The sequence below is a fragment of the Drosophila subobscura genome, chromosome O (genome assembly GCF_008121235.1).
Source record: "Drosophila subobscura isolate 14011-0131.10 chromosome O, UCBerk_Dsub_1.0, whole genome shotgun sequence".
NCBI classification, from domain to species: Eukaryota; Metazoa; Arthropoda; class Insecta; order Diptera; family Drosophilidae; genus Drosophila; species Drosophila subobscura.
The window spans coordinates 1,824,001-1,844,834 of NC_048533.1; the positions used below are offsets into that span (position 1 = coordinate 1,824,001).

General features: G+C 45.1%; 1 protein-coding gene across 3 annotated transcripts in view; it reads left to right on the plus strand.

Moving 5' to 3' along the window:
• Nucleotides 1–17,064, plus strand: part of LOC117897080 — a 28,559-nt gene extending 11,495 nt beyond the window's left edge. The window contains exons 2-12 of one of the 3 annotated variants that reach the window (XM_034805716.1): nt 487–1,190; nt 6,231–6,353; nt 6,904–7,043; nt 8,944–9,085; nt 11,827–12,003; nt 12,083–12,226; nt 12,294–12,560; nt 12,695–13,018; nt 13,709–14,043; nt 15,321–15,486; nt 15,548–17,064. In XM_034805716.1, the coding sequence (XP_034661607.1) occupies nt 968–1,190; nt 6,231–6,353; nt 6,904–7,043; nt 8,944–9,085; nt 11,827–12,003; nt 12,083–12,226; nt 12,294–12,560; nt 12,695–13,018; nt 13,709–14,043; nt 15,321–15,486; nt 15,548–15,846 (2,340 nt within the window). In that variant the 5' untranslated portion in view covers nt 487–967 and the 3' untranslated portion in view covers nt 15,847–17,064. Of the gene's footprint in view, nt 1–486; nt 1,191–6,230; nt 6,354–6,903; nt 7,044–8,943; nt 9,086–11,826; nt 12,004–12,082; nt 12,227–12,293; nt 12,561–12,694; nt 13,019–13,708; nt 14,044–15,320; nt 15,487–15,547 lie in introns of those variants that run through there. The other 2 variants (XM_034805717.1, XM_034805718.1) reach the window with 2 other exon arrangements.
• Nucleotides 17,065–20,834: the final 3,770 nt, after the last annotated feature.

Below are 20,834 nucleotides of genomic sequence, written 5' to 3' on the forward strand. Positions count from 1 at the left end.
TGCACTTAAATGTGTGTGTACCATACATACATATGTACATGTGTATGAATATATGTACGTACGTACTGCATGTGTGTAAGGACAGAGAGAATTTGCCAGTTTACGGAGAAAAGAGGTAGTCAAAAGGCATTGAATTGTTAACCGAACTAATTAAACGTGATTTCAGTGGCAAATTTGCTTAAATTTAAAATTAATTTGAAATTCAATAAACAACATCAAACCCAATTAAGACGGCGAGGAAAATTGGAAAAACAAATAATGCCATAATTTGCAGCATCGTTAAGCAAACAAAAAGCCGGCGCAGCGACCATCAGCGACTATTTTTTAATCTTTTTTTAAATAATCGAGTTAACAACGTCGCGTAATGAATTGTTCGTTGCCGAGTGTTGAATTCTCAAAAATACAAATTAATAGGAGAGCAAAAAGGCAAAGGGAAAACAAGTGCAAAAAGCGAGTGTGAAATATAATTAATTGTTTTGCTTTCAGAGAAAAAACGACCACCACAAAAAAAGTAATGATAATACAAATAAAATGAAAAGCAAAAAGCGGAAATAAGGCAAAAAAGACGACGAACAAACCCTTCACGACTTCCGACCAGTGCAGCATAATCGTCCTCGTACATACACATACGAGAAGAACTGTACATAGTATATTTTTGGAATTCATTTGCTACTGAGGTTCCCTCGGTAGCGACTGTCGTCGACTGGAGAATGGACATGAGCAGAGGCATCGGCAGTTTCTATCATATCGCACTCGACGCTAGGCCGCCGACGATGGCCATAAATATGAGAATTCAAAATACACACATAAATGGCCAAATCTGAGGGTGCACAATAAAAGCGGCCATAAAGAACGTCAAATCAGCAGCAGACGCTAACCAGCGATAGCAGCAGCGTTGCCCATACATACGTCGAGCTCGAGGCGCCGCCGACAACAGCAACAACAGGGGCAGCAGCAACTGTGGCCAATGGCAATGGCACCATCACCATCACCAGCACCAGCACCAGCCTCAACCCCCCCACTGCAGATCGAGCAGGAGCGCTCCGGTCCTCCCCGATGGCGGCACGTGCAGTGCTCCTGCCAGTGCTCCTGGAACCATGTTTGGAGTAGGACAGCCCTGCTCCTGGCTGCTGTGTGCCTGCTGACGCGGCCCGTCATGCCGGAAGTTATTTATCGAGTTGATCCTTTGGGTAAATGCTATGTTTTATTTCTCTCCTTTTTTCCACATTTCAGCTACAGCACAAAAGCGGCGGCAACATGCAAACATTCTCGTACAAATTTGCGCTCGCTCTGCGTTCTATCTGCGGCGGTCCTTGCCCCTTTGTCATTCCCGCGTCCTGCGGCGCTTTTTAGCTAAAAATAAGTGAGAGATGCAGGGGTCTTTGGCCGCTGTCGCTGTCGCTGCCACTGAAGCTGCCGCTGCCGCTGCCAGCCAAACTTACATAGCTCCGTGGGGCCCAAAGCCTCCTCCTCATCTGCGCCTCGGGTTTTCGACCCAGTGGGCGCCCTGCCGGCTCATTGGGTTCTGGCAAATATTTATGTATAAATCATAATTAAGCACAAATATCCACTCAAAGTGGTTGTCCAGCTGCCTCTGCCCCTACCTTCCCATCCCGATCCGCCCCACCCCGCCTTTCTCTGTCTGTGCTTCCCGTTTTCAGCTCCTGGTAACGAAATTAACTCGTGCGGCAAAAGTTTTTCCACTGCAGATCTGAAAGCGAGAGCCACCAAATATTTATGTATGTTCTCCATTAATGATTTATACGAGAGTCGAAACAAACAATCATAAATTTAGCAAGATTTATTAACTGTACAACTGTAACAATCAGACACTCGCAAACTTATGAATATACTAGTGGCTCGAGTCTGTTTTGAACTTCATCTTAGAGTCGATTTCCCCCTACATATTGTGCAATTATCATTTTTGACTTATGCTGCCACCCAAGTTTATCATTGATCCTTGTATATTCTGATTTATACTTTAGAGTCTAAAGTTTAGACACACCTAAGCATGCAGAATAATGACCTAGATCAATGTAATAATTTAATCAATGTTCAGTTTTTGGCAATTTAATACAATGAGTGCTTCCCAGCCAATTTTTCAAAGTCAATCATTTCAGATGTGCTCGCGTTTCGTACGTGGAAACAATAAAAACGAGAAGGGACGTGTGAAACGCTTCTTACGCGTCACAACTTTTATACCCGGCACTCAGTACTACATCTGCAACTTAGCGGTTATTTGTCAAATTTTACATTTTTTCTTCATCTGTCATCTACATCAACAACACTACTCACGCCAACACGCTCCTTTAGCTCGCCACCCTCCGCTAGAGACACACACTGCAGAGTCAGGGCAGAGACGCGGTAGAGGCAGAGGTACTGACGTGTCAGAGGCAGAGGCCTCTGCCACTGCGCGAAGCAGAGTGTGAATGAGAGAATGTGCCAAAAACAAATATAAGCTACGGAACGGGGTGGGTTTTGCCAATGCAAATTAATTTCTTCATATATACTTTATGGGGTCGGAAACGTTTCCTTCTGTGCGTTACATACAACCTTTATTCGCACAAATACAATATACCCTATTTACTCTTCGAGTACCGGGTATAAAAAAGAAAAGCCCTTATCGTTTGGATGTTTTGCGGCGTTCCCACAGGTCCTCTCATGTGCTCGAACATCAAACTTAAGGCGACAGAGCTGTGAACACACGAAAGACTTTGACTGTGACTGAAGCCAAGCATCGCCTAAAAATGAGTCTATAATGGAGGCCACTTCGTCCGAGACACTATAGATGGCCCTTCCATTACCCACTGGCATTACAGATCACTATAGCCTTGGCGTCCCCATCAATATTGTTGTTTTCCCATATTATTCCTTTGTTCTATTGCAACTTCCACATACCCCTCGCTAGTGTTGGACAGGACAGGACAAAGACATTTTCGTCTTGAGTTAGTAACAGATAATATATTACAAAATTCTAAAAGTTTTGTTTAAATCCAGCTCCAAAGATAACGGCGGGAACAATTTGTTTACGCTTAGCCAAAAGCCTAAAGAAAAATATTAGTTTTGTGTGGATGTGCTTAACAGCCAGAAGGAAGCTCTTTCGACACAATAAAGTTTGAGTATTTACAGATATCCTTGAGCAGCCGATTGCTTCTGTCTGTGCATGATGAGCGTTTTGGCCCTCAGATACTACAAATGTTCTCATATTTTGTATTTCAAAATCCATCACAAAGGCCAGAAGTCTGAGGTGTCCACAGTTCGGAAGATGCAAGAAAACCGTAAATCAGGTCAAAGGGATCATTTCTTAGTGCGAGAGGAGCATAGGTGGAACATTAAATTCCTCTCTTCTCTCTCTATGTTTATTTAGATACGTTTTCTTGGGTAGATCTGATATCGTAAATTTGGATTTGAAGTTTTCGAAATGGAGACTAGGAAAATAGGAGCTTAGTCCGAATTAGTCTTCTTACTAAAAATGTATGTGGGTATATTTGATTTTTCGTTAAATGATAGCTATAATTGACTATTGATATCAGTATTACAGAATTAAGTTTGGATGTCATGGTACCAACAAGGGACTAAGGGTGGGATGGATCAATTTTCGACCATTCAGTCTCTGTTGCCTTTTTAAGATGCCTCGCACTTTCCAACTGTCTACCGTTCTTTGGAACTTTGACAGAGAGAATATGTCATGGGTTCTGCGAGCCTTTATGAGTCTTCATAGAATGTACTTATCAGCTAATACGATCAGCTATCGCCGATGTGCACATATGCACATACGTATGTACATATGTACATATGTATATATGTATGTATGTATGTTCATATTTATGAATTCACACAAAATTATTTAATACGCAGCACCGAAAGCTCGGTAACGGTACAACAAATGAGACAAGAAAGCCAAAGTTTTGATCACATAATAACAACAAAGATTTGCTCATTTACAGATGCGGGATAATGTAACTATATAACTATGATACATTGTATGGTGGAGTAATTTCAGAGTAGATAATGGTCGGGTAAACATAATGTAAGTCGAAAGGATGATCCAATTATGTTGTTCAGATTGGCTTTTCTCGGTCTCTATGTGCCCGTGTAATTACAATATATGTACATATGGCTGGCTATATCTGTCTGAACCCGACATCTGCCTGTAAATGCGCATTTCAATGTAAAGTTCCAAATAAAGTAGCTCATGTTATATGTACATATGTACATATTTATATCTCCTGTATCGTGTGCTGTGCGGGTTAGGATACCTTTCGCGCTAGCCTACGCACATACATATGTACTTACCTTCATACATACATATCTGCGTTTTACATTTTTCGGAAGAGAATTGGGGAATGGGTGCCATTGTTGATGGTGTTGTGGCTGCTTTTGCGAATGGTTTTTCAACTCACTGCTCGCTGTATTCCATTGTGTTTTCACACCCAAAAATGGATATCTATAATGGCAATTCTATACATAAATGTGCAGAGTATCTCGAGTATCGAAAGTAAATACATATGCTCACATATACGATATATGTACATACATCCATATGTATGTATGTATGTAAATATATTTGGTATGTACTACTTAATACTCGAACCATGTGCGCGTATGTACATATATATTTTACTAGAGTTCGCGCTTTCCTCCACGCGGCAGTGGTCCTTCGTCCGTATTTGGCGATGGAGGTGGAGGTGCTACATTCTACCAGGAGCAAGTGGCTGAGCAGAAAGCACAATAGACAGAAACAAATAACAGAATCTTCCTATACCCAGTGTATACCCAGTGCCAGTGGGCACTGCCAAGCTTCAGGAAATCTGCGCAGCAGACCAAATGGTTTGGAAAATCATGTATCGATGGGGAAGCTCTCCTCAAGCTATCAGATATGGGAAGTATGTACATACATACATATGTACATACTCCATTCATTATTATTGTCAGTAGTGCAGGGTATTTTCTAGCTGCGCAATTTCAATTTCTGTCTTCTCCCTTGTTTACACTGCTGTCAAGCGCCACGAAAGAATATTCGGAAATAATTTCACATGGAATCGAATGTCTGAATTTGCTTAGGTGTCAAGTGTCAGTTAAGTTGAAGACGGAAAGACTGCATATTGGAAATCGAATTTCCCTCACTTCTGACTCCCCTACGCTAAACAAACCAGCTTCAATACCATCGCGCTCGCTTCTTTATTTCTTTATTTCTGCATACTCCAGAGAAGTTCACGATTGTACATCAATTGGACAGGGTAATGACTTCCCTTCTAGGTTTACTTCTGAACTTTCGATTGAATACCCGAAAAGTATTCCAAGCAGAATCAAATGTCCTTTTTTATTGCCGGTACTCGAAGAGTAAATAGGGTATATTGTATTTGTGCGAATAAAGGTTGTATGTAACGCACAGAAGGAAACGTTTCCGACCCCATAAAGTATATATATTCGTGATCAGCATCAATAGCCGAGTCGATTGAGCCCTGTCTGTCCGTCCGTCCGTCCGTCTTGCTTGTCGGCTAGTTCTCAGAGACCATAAGAGCTAGAGCCACCAAATTTTGCATCCAGACTGCTGTATGCTCACACTGAAACCAGTGTATTTCAAAAATGAGCCCCGCCCCCTTCCGCCCCCGCAAAAGAGCGAGAACCTCCCAAATCTACAATTTTGAAGATAACAGAAAACTAAAAACGCCATTCCGTAGGGAATGACCATAGCTGTCAGATCACCAAATTGGGATCCGATTGGATTATTATTATAGCCACAATGATACAATTAATTTGCAGAGGCTAAACCCACCCCGTCCCGCAGCTTATATTTGTTTTACACATTCTCTCATTCACACACTGCTTCGCGCAGTTTATGGCCTCTGCCCCTGACACGTCTCTGCCGCTGCCTCTGCCGCGACTCTTCCTTGACTCTTCAAAGTGTGTCTCTAGGGGAGGGTGGCGAGCTAAAGGAGCGTGTTGGCGTGAGTAGTGTTGTTGATGTAGATGACAGATGAAGAAAAAATTTAAAATTTGACAAATAACCGCTAAGTTGCAGATGTAGTACTGAGTGCCGGGTATAAAAGTTGTGACGCGTAAGAAGCGTCTCACACGTCCCTTCTCGTGTTTTTTAAATTTAATCGCTACAGCGAACTGTAGATGATTCCATTGAAAGATTCAGGACTTGCCTACTAGGCTAGGATTTCTCTTAATTATATATTATATTTAAAGTCAACTAATAAGGTTCAATTGTTTATTTTCAGCTCTCCTGGCCGCCACCTTGAGAACGTACCAACGAGCAGGATGCGACTCCGAGCAGCTGTCACTCAGTTGTCCACGCGGCACCAGCATTTCCATTGAACTGGCTCAGTACGGACGGGCGGGTGGTAAGTCGGGGAACGGCACGTGGGCAAGAGGGCAGTGCTGCAGTGGTCTGGGAAAGGAGTGGTCGAGCTCGTCCTGGCAGCAATGTCTCAATTGATTGATTGCTGGCCAAAGTTTGTCCGTTACACGCGTCGATTGTGCGCATTGTGTTGTACTTGCCTGCGGGAACGGGAACGTGGACATGGACATGGACATGGACATGGACGTGTTTGTGTCCCTGTATGCTGGCACACAAAATGGGCAGCCTTGGAGCGGTCCATGCACACGCCCATATCAAGTATCGGGAGATCGTATGGGAAGTAAATATAGAAAGGTTGGGCACTTCGGCACTTGCGGCCCTTGGGTTGCGGGGCGGGGCAAAACTTTTGCATTGAATGCTCCTATCATGGTACTTGTGCCCACTTGGCATGTGGCACTCCAGCCCACTCGTCCCACTCTTGTCTTCCTTTCCCACTCGTAGTATACTCACCTGCCTTCTCCACTTAAAAGCATTTCGAAACCGTCCACGACACGTTCACAAAAACAAAATTGCGCTCTCGTCCACTTGAACAGATTTAACCGACCACAGCCTGTGTCCACCCGTTTCGCAAGAGGACCTCACCACGACCGGAAGTGCCAGCGATGCTGTAATCCACAGTGGAACAGAAATCGAAGTCAAACCGCCGGAAACGTGTACCGTAAGCGGATTACAGGTAAGCAGAATCAGTATAATTGCAATTCCATCATCGTCGCACTCATCATTGAGGGTAAAAGCAGGCTGTGCCAGAGGAGACGAGGCGAAACGACGGAAAGCAATGCCAGTATTGACCTCACTGCGGCAGTGGCTTGGGCCATACACACTCGCACTCGTACGAATGGGCATGTACACACATCCATATGTACAGATGGATGTCCTATGTCCTTGGTGTATAATGCAGCAGCCTCGGGATGGTCAGCGTAGCTGGATGCCACTTGACTGCGGATCGGCTTACCCTTGTGCCCAATTTTATTTTCCCATTTTCCGCACGACTCTACAACTCTCTGCATTCAAAGACATTCTCACACGAACGGAGAATGCAAGCCCACTCGCTACACACATGTGGAGACATCATAAATATAGTAAATCAGCCAAGTAGAACGATGCCATAAAAACAGCAATAATTCATAATGAAAATCGATTCGATTCACTTTGGCCAGTAAGGGATAAATCATTTGTACTCGTATGAGCAATATGACTGAGCTCCGCGACTCCTGTCCTAAGCCCAACAAACTGTTCAAAGTAATTATAAACACACTTTTTTTTACCCGAACGTGCAACTGGCACTCTTATGTGCCCCTGTGCCTGGTCTTTGTCAGCCGCAGCATTATCAGTACCAGTGCAGAAACAGTCAACGTGGTGGCTAATGTCACATCAAGGAATATCCCATAGAGACTTATTAATGTGTGTGCCACTCTCCCCTGTTGCGTTTCATTAGGCACATCAATTTCCAAGTCGGTCTCCATGCCTGGGTGTGGCTGCTTGGGAAGCAGCAGAGCCAGCGGCTAATCAAATCCTAAAGAAGAGGATCCAATTAAGCGGAGCAGAGCCCGGATCTGAATTTGAACGCTCTTTGAACCATGGTAACTCGGACGCCCAGGCATCAGAGCATTAACGACAGATTATGCATGCCCTTTCCGAACACCGCACGCTCCACTTCCCATTGAGGGGAAAAATGCTGCAGACAGGGGAAAGGCAATTCAATCGTCTGCCGGCGATTCTGCCACAGCAAACAAACGAATAGCTCAGCTTTTGTCCTGTCAATGACACAGAGGACCAAAAGCAAATAAAGCGAATGCGAATGCAAGAAATCTACCTACATGTATGTACATACATAGGTATACATCGATATTTGTATGTTTATACATACATATGTAGTGCATTCCAGGAAATCGACCTAATTGATTGGGACTCCAGGACTTCTAGCACTGCCCTCTCCTGATTGATTCCGGACTGATTAGCGTTGATATGGCAGGACTGGCTAACCTAAAGCACTTTGATGATTGAGGGAACATGTGTGCCTATGCATGAATCTCAGAACTCTGCTGGTTCAGATAATAAAAGGTTCAAGCAAATTACTGATATGAATCAGCTTTCCTTTTGTGGCAAATGTGTCACCTGTCACCTCTCCAATTACACATTTATCGCCGACCAAGTCAATTATAGTTACATCAGTTATACACAGTCCAATTTAGGACAATGGTAAAATATTCAATTGCCATTTTCAGCCACAGCCCTTGACTCATTTTCATCGCAGGATTATGCAATTCAGGGGAGTATCAGCCGGATTTGTATGGCATAAAATATTGTTTAATCTCTGAGCCTGGCTTTTAGTTCGCATTGGGTGCAAGGATTTATGAGTCTACTCTCGTAAGGCAAATCGCTGCCTTGGCTCCACTCCAAGAATGCTTCCGGTGCCCCCGACAACGCCACCAGCTCTGAAGTATTGGGACAGATGTGCCCATTGCACGAACATTGCTATCCAAATCGAATCCTGGTGCACAATCCTCAGCCCTACTGCTGCCCTCCCCTGCTCCTCCACCTCCTCATACGGCGCTCTGTCTGGTTTCTTACAGTACGCCCTCCTGCAGACGGTGGTAGATGCCTGCCAGAAGAAACGGCACTGCAAGTTTGCCGCGAATTCCAAAACGCACTCTAGTGGAGATCCCTGCTCGGGCATACGGAAATTCGTCGAGATTGCCTACAAATGCCGTCCATGTAAGTATTCCAGCGTCTATCCAGCTAGGCCCAGACAAAACCACTCCGAACCAAGCAAGAGCTCAGTGTGTGCATTTGCACATTCCTTGTCGGATGCAATCGATTGGAATATGTCGAGGCGGCGCAGGACCTGCCAGGTTGCAGACGCCGTCCTCGTCCTCGTCCTGCCCGCCGACGACATGCATGAAATATATTATTTGCTGTGCGATAAGATAAATATTTGCCTGCTGCAAAAGTGGCAAATATCAATTTAAGTTTTTGAGCAAACAAACAAATTTGTGTCGGCTGAAACAGATAAACAATATGGCAGTAGTGTCGTTCAATTGGGAACAAGCGATACCTTCGACAACACTCAACGTATAAATCGGATTTATCCGATCATTCGAGATGTATGGGGATAGGATTACAAGTTATAAAACGATTTACTTGAAACTCGCACAGGAAAGCATCCCAATAATTGTATTTTGCTCAGAAAACTGATTTTATTTATATACTTGTACTGGGAAATAGTTTACTAGGAAATTGTGAGAGATGCTCAGTTGACATTTCAGGTATAGGTTAAAATGAAAATCGAAATCTATTAGTTTTAATTGAATACTCGCTTTATGGCAAGAAGAATAAATATCTTCGGTTGGTCACTGCCCAGCTACACGCTTTTCATGCGCGGCCTGGCTTCAATAATCCTGGTTCCTGGTTCTGCTGAGAGCAGGTCGAGCGCGGCAGCTGCGCTCGTTAACAATAGTTGTGCAAAGTTTTTCCTAAACTATTTGCATAGTTTTGCGCAGCTCTGTTTGCCTTCGCCCCGGTCGTCCCGTCTCCGTCTCCGTCTCCATCACCGCAGCGATGAAGCTAATGGCCTCGATTATTTACGATCCGCTTGGCCACTCGCGTTTATTCACTCGGCAGCCCGGAGCATTTCGGGCGAAGGCGATAAGCGAACTGATGTGACTTGCTACTTGCCACCGCCTGCTACTTGCCACCGGCAAGTCTACCTAGTAGACACCTGCCCCAGCCAATCCCAGGCACTGTCCCAGTGTGCGATAAACGAGCTCTTAATGCGCTCCGCAGCAGGGCAACGCATTTCCGATAAATGCAGATGTCCTCTGGATGCTGTGTACTCGTTCGCGAATTTGTGTACGACTCTAAAGCGGAGGTGCTGCTTTGGAGCTGGCATATACTATGCATTTATGTATGTAATTCCTTGGTAATTTATTCCAGACCCAGCACAGTTTTTACTTCCTATTTATTTTCTGTGTCAAGTGAAGCAGATGCTATCTCGTTAAGCAGCGCACAAACACACCAAAGCCAGAGAGAACACAAAAAGCGCACTGGAAGAGGAAAGCCAGTCAAATTAGAAAAGGGAAGTGCAGAACGGCCAGTAAGAGGCCACATGTACAAGTACGAGCACTTGGTCTACCCTCCGTTGGCGTAGCCCCATAGATGCTGAACAAGGTAGACTGGGAAGATTACTAAGACTCGGCGGAGGGATGTACTATGTGGTGGGGACAACCGACGAGCGTCGAGCGTCGAGCGACGAGAGGCTCGGAGCCGCAGCCCATGCCGAGTGTAATGTAATTAAGGAGACTCTTTTTTCTCTCTTTTTTCCCTAAATTGTCTGTTATCTTTTGCTCATTACGGACACCAGCGACAAGTAATAAAACTGCAAAGTACGAGTGGGAAACGTTGAAAAATAACGGCCGGGTTATGTGCGTCGAAAGAAAGGGAAGGGAACGCACCCGCACCCGCACCGGCACCCGCACCATGCAGATAAGGCGGATAGGGCGGATGAGGCTGATGCGACTGATGCGGAGCCTCATCCTGAGCTGCACGACCCAAGCAGCGCATGGACCCAGCTGGCGGGCGGAAGAGGCTGGAGCTAGGGGCGCCTGGGGAGTGGCTTGTGCGGGCGGCACATTGTGGTCATAAAAATGCCAATTTTCAACTTTTCTCACGTTTAGCCGTAATAAAACGTGTACTCGCCGAAGAAGCAAGGAATCACGGCTCTCAATAGGTCGGCCACCCCGGCGGCAGGCGGAAAGCACACGAGGGCGTGGGTGCACGTGCCCCAGAGGCCTGTGGGAAAAAACCAACCAGGAAAACCTTTGGGCAAGGCCCAAGCAACCCCCCCCAAACAGTTAACCAAATATTTACCAAATGTATTAAACTTTATCCCTCCGTTGATGCTGAAGGTTCCATTTCCATGCCTATACATAATAAACTTACCAGAGGACCCTGAATCACAAAGTCTAACGCTGGGGTCAGCAAATGTACATAAACTCTCGCTCAAACGGAAAATCTTTCCGGATAGATATGAAATAGATAGAAACTACAGCTTCTACAAGTCCATATCGATCTACATGAACTGAAGGACTGCAAAGTCTGTACCATCTGAGAAAGAGAGCGAGACACGTTCTGCCGAAATGTGGCTGCAAAAGTCGGAAGAAAGTTATGGGAAAATCTGCGTGCGGCGGGGATTTACCAGTTTATATAATATAAATAATATATAAATAATAATAAATAAATAAATATAATCAGAAATTCCAAAACCGATTGAGATGATGCATTGAGATTTACGAGCTACACCCACTACGTGGGTGTGGGTGTGGGTGTGTGGTTTGCATACATAACTTGTACATTAAGCATAAACGACCCCCTCCCTGTGCACCTTTTATTTAAATATATTTATGGCTTATAATTTCTCCATTCCACCCATTGGAACGACGCGGATGCCGATGTCTCAGACGAATTCCGAAGCAAGGTGGCCTGCGAGAACGACAATATGCCGCTTGTGTGCAATCCGTACTCTCGCATTGCCATATACAGCGCCTCCTTCGGCCACACAGAACGGGTGAGCGTACAGTGTGGGGGACAGAGCGCCGGAGCCAGCACTGGTAGCAGCGAAGACAACGGCAGGCCGAGTAAGTAGCGCTGAGTAGGGGTGGCGATTTGTTGCTGTTGGCAGTCTTACGCTGGCCATTTCGTTCAAATATTTTGCAGCCTGCCTGGTGTCGTACGCCACGGAGACAGTGATGCAGATCTGCCATGGGCGGCGACGCTGCTCGGTAACCGCAGATGCTGGCACATTCGGTCGTCCTTGCAAGGCCGATGTGCGAATGTACCTAAAAGTTGTGTACACATGCAGTGAGTACCTCGCCAGCGAGAACAGAGGTTCATTATATGTATTGACATTCCCCTGTACTGTTTCCAGTTCCGCGCAAAGTGCTGAAGGATCGCTACGAGACGGCGCCGGAGGGCGACGAGCCACAGCAGTCTGAGCTCGACATGGACCAAGATGAGCTCTATGACGAAGACCAGTTCTACAAAGAGTCCGAAGCCATTCCGCCAGCCCCCAAGCTTCAAGGCGCTATTCCAAATGTCGGTATGCCCTTCGAGTTCGGGAATGGCGCGCTAGGAGCGGGTACTTCAAGCACACTCCTTCCACCACTTCTTTCGCGTGACGATGGCCTATTAGAAGGTAAGTCAAACAATTTAATTGTGTGGCATTTATCCCTGTTTAAGAAACAGACCAAAAACTATTGGGAAGATTCAATATGGATCATAGCTGTCCTCGAATGTGAGACCGCGACTAGAGAACTTTTCCTTTCACAGAAAAACTTGTGTCATCTTTACGGCTGCTTGATCGGATAAAGACAGCGTTGAACCAAGACTTTGTCACTGAGATAGCTGACTCGGCGGTGCACACGTCTGCTTCCAGCGAAGAGATCGGTGCAGTCGAAGGCTCACAATCAAATTCAGAGCCGACACCCGCAACTATCGCCGCTGATGGAAACGTTATTTTCCAACGCAAGTGCGTTAATGTCGATGATTGGGGAGTCATTGGACTGAACTGTACCGAAGAGGACATCGCTACGGAGCAGGTCGAGGTCATTGGTTTCTTGGTAAATTGGCTCAGCTCCTATGTCCATATACGAAGTGAGTGTGGATGTCCCTCGCTACTACATACATACACTTGTATGTACCTACATACATATGTATTTGTACCGCTGGCTAACGTTCGTTTTTGCACGAAACCTTCATGTGTAAATAATCAAAGTTTTACTTCACACAAACACTCGTCCAAACACCCGCTTGGAGCCATACCTACAAAAACCCATACATATGTTATATGGAATAAATATACAATATGTACATATGTGTGAGTGAATGCTGAGAATCCACAAACACTGATAGCACCTCAAAGCATTTACCACGGGAAAATCACGTCCCAACACTCTGCAGACGACCGACAATAAGTGAGCGTGGCCGGGCTCGCTGCCTTTCATTCCCGAAGAAAAGCCTTGCTGAATGCGCTGTCATAAGCAGTAAAGTCAACTCAGCAAGCTAGACATGTGGCACACAAGCTTGCAGCCACAGCTCCCCACACGGCAAAAAAGTTTTCATTTCATTCAAGTCCCTTGACACAAACATGCGAGTTAAAGTTCAGCCCGGCTTGCTTTAGCCACACGACCAAGCTACGCTCCTCCACGTCCTTCGGACATGTCCGCAGGAGATGATAACTTTCCACGTCATTAGCATAGTCCACTAACACTATTTGATGTGAATACTCGATTGGCCTGACTTCAGTGTTTATTTGTTTTTGTTCTCTCTTTCATGGGCAAGCAGAACATCAGGAGCAATTTTACCTATACCTCATCATATCGGTGGCGGCTGGCGTTCTCCTCTGTCTGACGCTTGTCATCGGCCGGCTCGCGCTGCAGAAACGGCGCGGTGAACGGAAGAACAGCGGCTCAAGTGCTGGCGGGGTCGCCAAAGCCTTTGCAGATACTCAAGGTGCCAGCACAGGGGTCGGAAATGGACCCCCAGCAAGCAAGTTTCATCAGGCGGCAACAAGAGAATCCCACCTGCCAGACTCCTTTGCCGATGACATATCTGACATCGACGCCGACATCGACCTAACAGGTCCGATGCCACTGCCCAGTCTATCGTCTCAGAACGAGGTAAGTCGCTTAACAATTCTTTCCAGAAAAGTGCACCAGAAAAGGTTCTCCTGCCAACCATGATGAATGCCAAAAGCCAACAAAATGTTTTGAGTGTTAACCATCAGTGTTAGGGAAATTCTCATCACTGTTTCGACCATTCTAACATTGTTGCTCAGACCAATTTCAATTATCCGACCCAATCTTCACAACGTTTTCCAGCAATCCTTGTTGGCATCCTCGTGCAAAGGAAATATTCTCTGCTATAATAATGCTTAGTGTCCCTACGCTCGCAGCAGTCCATAAATCCAAATGCTGTGCTTTGCGTTGCGGCAAAGATTAGAGGCTTGCCGCATGGCCAACTTCCCCTACCTCTACCCCCACACCTGCCTCTACCCATACCAGCACAATTAGTGTCTCGGACAGCAGCCATCGCCAGAGGTAAATACACAGTCATTACTAATTATGGAAATCTCATTGTTGGTGCAGTCGACCATGTGTGACGAAGAAGGAGCTCAAAAGTTAAAGAAAACCGAGCATTGTTTTTTGATGGAAATTGTGAGTGGAGCGGGGAGCGGGAGCGGGGAGGCTGCTTCGTTTCCTTGCTGTTGTCAGTGCAGGAGGGCGGAAGAGTGGGCGGGGCACAAGTGCAGTTGCTTTCCTATTGCCATTAAATCCTTTTTTCGCAAACAAAGGACCCTAGACTATCAAGCGCTGGGAGTCGTCTGTCCTGCCCCAGCCTGCCTGCCTGCCTGCCTGCCTGCCAGGTGGAGGCATCCTTGCTCCGAATGCTCGCTGCAACAATTTCTTTGCCCTTTGTACTACGCCATGGGTACCGAGAGGAAAAGAGCAAAAACAAGGGATCCGATGCACATATAGTACAAACGCACAACCTCGTCTACACATACATATGTACCTACCTACTACATTCATATGTACATACATATATTTATTCAATCTTTATGTCTGCTACCCTATAAGGCAACACCATGAGCTGACAATCATTCTGATTTCTGTCTTCTGCTCTAAGAAAGTAGATTGATCAGTGCGCTGGCACATTCCTGGTTATTTTTGCTTTCTCTTGTAGCCTTAGACTTGAATATACGGTATAGCTTGTTGCTATACATTAGCTTGATAGCGGAGTGCAGGGCTGGACTGCCAGCCAACGCCAACGAGCACTAATGAGTGCCAGCCCAGCCTAACTTTATGCCCCACTCTGCTCTCTCTTTTTATGTCCATTGTGGACGCGCCGTCACCATGAACACACACAAAACTGACGATGTGCTGGCAAACAAAAGACCTACATGACATACGCACCGACGCCCAAGTGCAGCTACGGAGGCCTACCAGGGGCACTCTCGCACCCTACCTCTGGAGCAACCACTGTTCTGATGGCTCCGCACTCGCAGGCCAGCAGTTACACTACCATGGGTCACCCCACAACAAACGGGCCCCTGACAATGGGTGAGGATACGATCGGTTTACTTATGTACTTTAAATTGCAAAATCTACTCTGTTCCTGTAGGTGCGCACTTCCTTGGTCCTTCCGGACTGAGCACGGTTTCACCAGCGTACTTGGGCGGTGCTGTCATGGTGGCTGGACATCACCACACTCTGCGACGCACGCTGATACCCACCAGCATGGGAATAATGAGCTCCCCCTCGCCGCCACCGACTTCGATGAGTACTGGCCATCCTCTGCCACTAACCGCCATGCCCTCAACCTCGAACAGCGGCTGTGGCATCTACTACGATAGCACAGTGCCTCGCAATCTGTCGCGAGGCGTGTCTACAGAGAGCAGCGCTCAGTATTTCTACGGGTGACACTCGCTAAACCGGAAGGCTTCCTTGCCGATCGCAATTGCAGTGCGACCCTCTCACATGGGCTTCAACATGCTGCCGCTGACGGCAACCATGGGCTCGCAGGCAACCTCCAGTGCCGATGGCGGAGCAAGTCGCTCGGGGACTCCTCCTTACAGCAACAAGCCGGGCATACCAGCAATCACCGTGACCGACTCGCCAGCGCCAGCGCCAGCCTCTATGGCTCTGCCGAGCAAATTGCTCTCCCTGAAATCTCCCAGGTCCTTTGGGACTATGCAGCCAAAGCAGGAGTTCGAACAATCTTCCAAATCGACCAACAATATTGAGGGTGGTCTGCAGATTTGCGCATCCGGGCGCAGTCAGTGCTTCTAGGAACCAATTTCAGAGGCTGTACAGTGACCTCCATTGGGCGGGGATCTATTCTATTTGTAAATATTGACAGACTTGTTTACTCTTAAGTAATTAGACCTTTGTGTAAGAGACTAGATGCCAGAGATTTTAAATGATAACTGCTGTTCAGAGGCTTATCCGTTGACAACCGTCAACAACAAAAACCAACACTTTTGGGCGTCGTTCGAACATAGTTACGATGCAGACCTAAGTAGTCCCAAATGAAAGGATTTATATCGCTGTATTACGTATTCCCAACAATATGACAGTACCATGTACTTACTAATAGATCAATGAACATTACTTGCATTCATATGCATGCTCTGCAGTGTAATGCGGTTACATTAATATGTACTTATGTAGTGTTTAAATATTGAGACGACGAAAGCAAGTGCCGATTGCGTGAGTCGCCCAACACCATGTTTATTGATTCATTAAACCACCCATGACACATAATTCTCCGAAGGGTTTGAACATGCCGAGCATATAGTAATTTCACGTTAGTTATAAGCCATACTCAAATCAAAAGAAGAAAACCAACAGGGAGAGTTTATTGGGTCCGGTCCATGTTGGGGACTAGGGGATGACTAGGCTAGGACGGGGATACGCGCGATCCCCTTTTACAGGTGCACAGTTGCGTTCGTTTGTGCTTAATACCCATAAGATCAAAACGTTTATCCATTCATACCGTTAACTTTTCAAAAACATAGTACGAGTTCAAGCAACTCATGAGCAATAGCACCTGGTTGCAGGTGCAGTAGCAGGTTAACAAAGTTGTAAGGCGAAATGTCTTTATTGCCATTGAGGCCGAGTATCACATACGAAGAGAGAGAGACACTCCCCAGAGTAGTTTAAAATAAGATCCTAGAAGTTGTTGAACCCTTTCGGATAACTAGCCATACATTTACATATACATTTACATATACATATGTAGTTAAATGAGCTGGTTGGCCTCAATAATGTGAATGTTACTTTCAGTCCATTAATAATCGAACAATTGTTTTCAATGCCAATGGCTCGCGAGGAGCGAATGCCAATAATTTACAAATACTCCATCTGTAAGATTAATGAGAGACCATATTACAACTATTTAGTGGATCAAATTCGGCAGCGTAAACCATTATCATGTTTTACAATAGTTTTTGTTTAGGGCGAAGTAATGAAACAGGGTAATAAATAAATATACGTATTAAAATGAAGTTGTTCCATATCACATATTTATGTACATTTATGTATGTACCCAGGACTCAATACAGGATTTATGAAGGTATGATTTTAACTGAAAGAAAGCATTTTTTGTAAGTGCACTCCGTTAATGAGTGTTATCAAAATTTATGAAGCCAATCATCTATTTTTGTCCCCTTCAACGGTAACCAGAGAATGCTCGGGGTACTGGTTAAGTTCGAGGTATGGCACGAGTACCCTTGCAACCACTGCCACTGCACACACAAGTAAGTAAATCGCATACTGCTAGTTCTAAAGTTAATTGCTCAACGGGTAGGAACACGAGTGCAACAAAAGCATTCAATTCAGCACACAAACGGGAATGTCAGTGGCAGGCAGGCCCAATAGCGAAAGTCGCTGGCTGGTTGTCAAAGGGAAATCTATTCAGTTTCTGGCTCTCCGACGTTCTCCCTGCTTGATCTGCTCGTGGCAGGCTCAACTCGAGTGCAAACCCGTATCCGGGGACATTCCAGGGGTACTGGAATGTGGTCGGTACGTTTATCCTGAAACGATGATGTGGCCGAACTTGAAATTCGTTTTGCTTATTATTTGTCTGCAGCCAAACTACAAAGACTAATGGACTGCAATTGATTAGGTCTGTCAATAATGATGAAGCAGCACATAATGCACACCCAGACAGGGCCCTGGTAAGTGGGCCAAGTGGAAGTGGACGTGAACGGCTCTTGTTGCGAAAATGTCTTGGGGAATAAGTTTTTGTTTTCGCCTAGAGGACTTGGACTTGGCAGTCCTTACTAGCCGTGTAGTAATGTTAATGGCCACCCAAGACAAGCCCTCAGAGACGGTTGGTCACCCGCCTCCCAGTGGCAACGAGTTGTTAATTGCGCCCTGCCAGAAGTGGGCACCTCTGGAAGCATGGTTAATATATTGAAGTGAAACTTCTTCATTTGCACCACCAGCAAAAGTCTAATTATGATAAGTGGCTGCAAGTAGTTGGCAGTGGCAGAGACAGAGCCAGCGACAGCGACAGCGCCAGAGCCAGAGCCAGATAGAGAAATTAGACGGGTGGATGTGGATGGGACCCACCGGCAGTGGCCAACATGCAGAGTAAATACTTACTTCAAGCGATGCTGTTGGTACGACAACAAAACTTTTTCAATTATAAATATTAAATAGCCACAAGCACTTTGCAATAAATTCCACTTGCAAATGAGTGGCGAACAATTCCACTTAACGAACCTCAATCCAAGGATATTCAAATGCGTACCATTATTATTTTGGACCTCCGTTCACCTCAAAAATATGTATTCAGCACACTTGTCAGGCAGCATTAATCAAAATATTCGTAAAGTATTCGCACAAACATGATGAATCCATCACTTTTTTTTATACGACAGTGTCTAACGCACTAGAGAGTGTAGTAGTTGCGACATTTATTAGTACTAATATGTGGAATTATTATGTGACAATCGATTGGGAAGGTACGACTCTTCCAGGAACATTTTAGCAAGTAACATCGTAAGTCACACACGACTGAAGATTTCAGTTCATAATATTTTACAACTGTGGGACATACATATAAAATATAAATCCTTTATATATTTGTGTATTTTTGTTCAATTAAACAATCAAATCAAACGATTTATGTACACACATCTAAAACATGTAGGTTTCTTGCGGAGTATCGTGTAAATATTAGTTTTTGATCTTTATAGACTTATAAGTGTATCACACATACATATGTTCATATGTACACACATATGGCCTTAATTAAGAGCTATGGTGAGACAAACAAATTAAATTAAATCGCCAGATGTAAACAAATGCGTCCTCAGACCGGAACGGTGTCAAAATTCTTGTCACTTCAAATGGGCCCAGCCTTCAAAGCGTTGCAATTATACTTACTCGTATTTACCGCGCACGCAGCGGTATTCCGTGCCCAGCATCTGTGTCATGACAAGCAGCGCAGTGGAGCTCAGACCGGCGAAATCCGGAGGACCAAAATGCCGCCATAGGCCGACGGAATTGAAGAATAGGGTAGCTGCCTTCACTTTCTTTTGAAATGTTAGAGTTGGTGGGAATGTTAAGTGGAGTCTCATTCTACTGGTCCACCCTCTGGCACCTCCGCTGGTTGGCAGTTGAAGGTGACAGGCTGACTGTAACTGTAACATGTGCTTAACCCAAAACACGGCCACCCAAGAGAGCGCCTCTTGCGCCGCTCCTCACAGCAACCTAATTGCAGTTTTTTATTCTCGTATGTGCAACTGCTTCCGAAAAAAATTATGGAAATGAAATTTAAAAGGGGCATTGCTATGCGGAAAGGACTGCTGAAATCACAGCCCGGCTTCTGGGGGAACTGTACCCAGAGGAAAAATGGGGCAACGTTAACTGTGGCAATTCCCACATGGTGTACGTAAATGTATGTACCTTTGGCTTCCTCTGATCTACGGAAGGTCATAAGCAATGTGGTTGCACTTTAAAATCGATGGGATTAGCATAATGAGGAAGTTTAACAACAGTTTTACTGCTGGTTGAGGTCTCCTCAGGTTAGCCCATACTGTCGACACGATGCCCATGACAACGTTGAAGCACTTAAGACTTTAAGGTACACCCGCCCCAGCTGATATCCCTTCTGTAGGACATCGAGATTGTGGGCACACAAAGGCAAAAAGGCTTTTTGTGGGAGGGTTGATGGCTGATTCTAACTTAAGCACCGCCAAAGAAGTAGTCAAAACGGACCATATGCATATGTACATATGTACAGAACCGAAACCATGGTGCTTTTACACCTTTGCAAAGGATCTGTATATTCCATGATATCATGTACACTCATACGATTTGAAGATATTCGGGAATTTTTAAGAGTCTCCCACAAATACCAGAAGGTCTACTGCTATAAGCTTAAAAGCGACTACCAACGAACTCAACGAACGCAAAATGTCACTATCTACGTGGAATTATAGAGAAAATAAATTACAGTAGTGCTCAGCAGTTACCCGAACCATCTCGGAGCACTGGCAGATTGGCACCAGAATGGATTCCAGACTGTCTTCCCCCACGATGACTTCTGCAGAAGCTGTCGGGACAAGAATGCTCCCGATTCTACTTTTTTTAGTTAGAGATTAATTCAAAGAGAAATTTTTCTCAAGGAACCAAACCAACATTTTCTGATGGATATCGGGCATTCAAATTTTAAATGAACTATGTTTTTTTCAATGGCAGAAAAATTTTTTTAAGAATCTTAAAAGTCTGGTATTTTTTTTATGGGGTTTTTTCAGAGGTAGCGGTTTGTTTTTGCACATAACTTAAGTATCTTGGATCTGGATGTAAAGAAATTTGTTTATCTGAAAAGCTGATTGATGCAGCTAAAAAGTAGACCCAAACACTTTCTGGTTTAAGCTTACCGTGACGTATTTTTA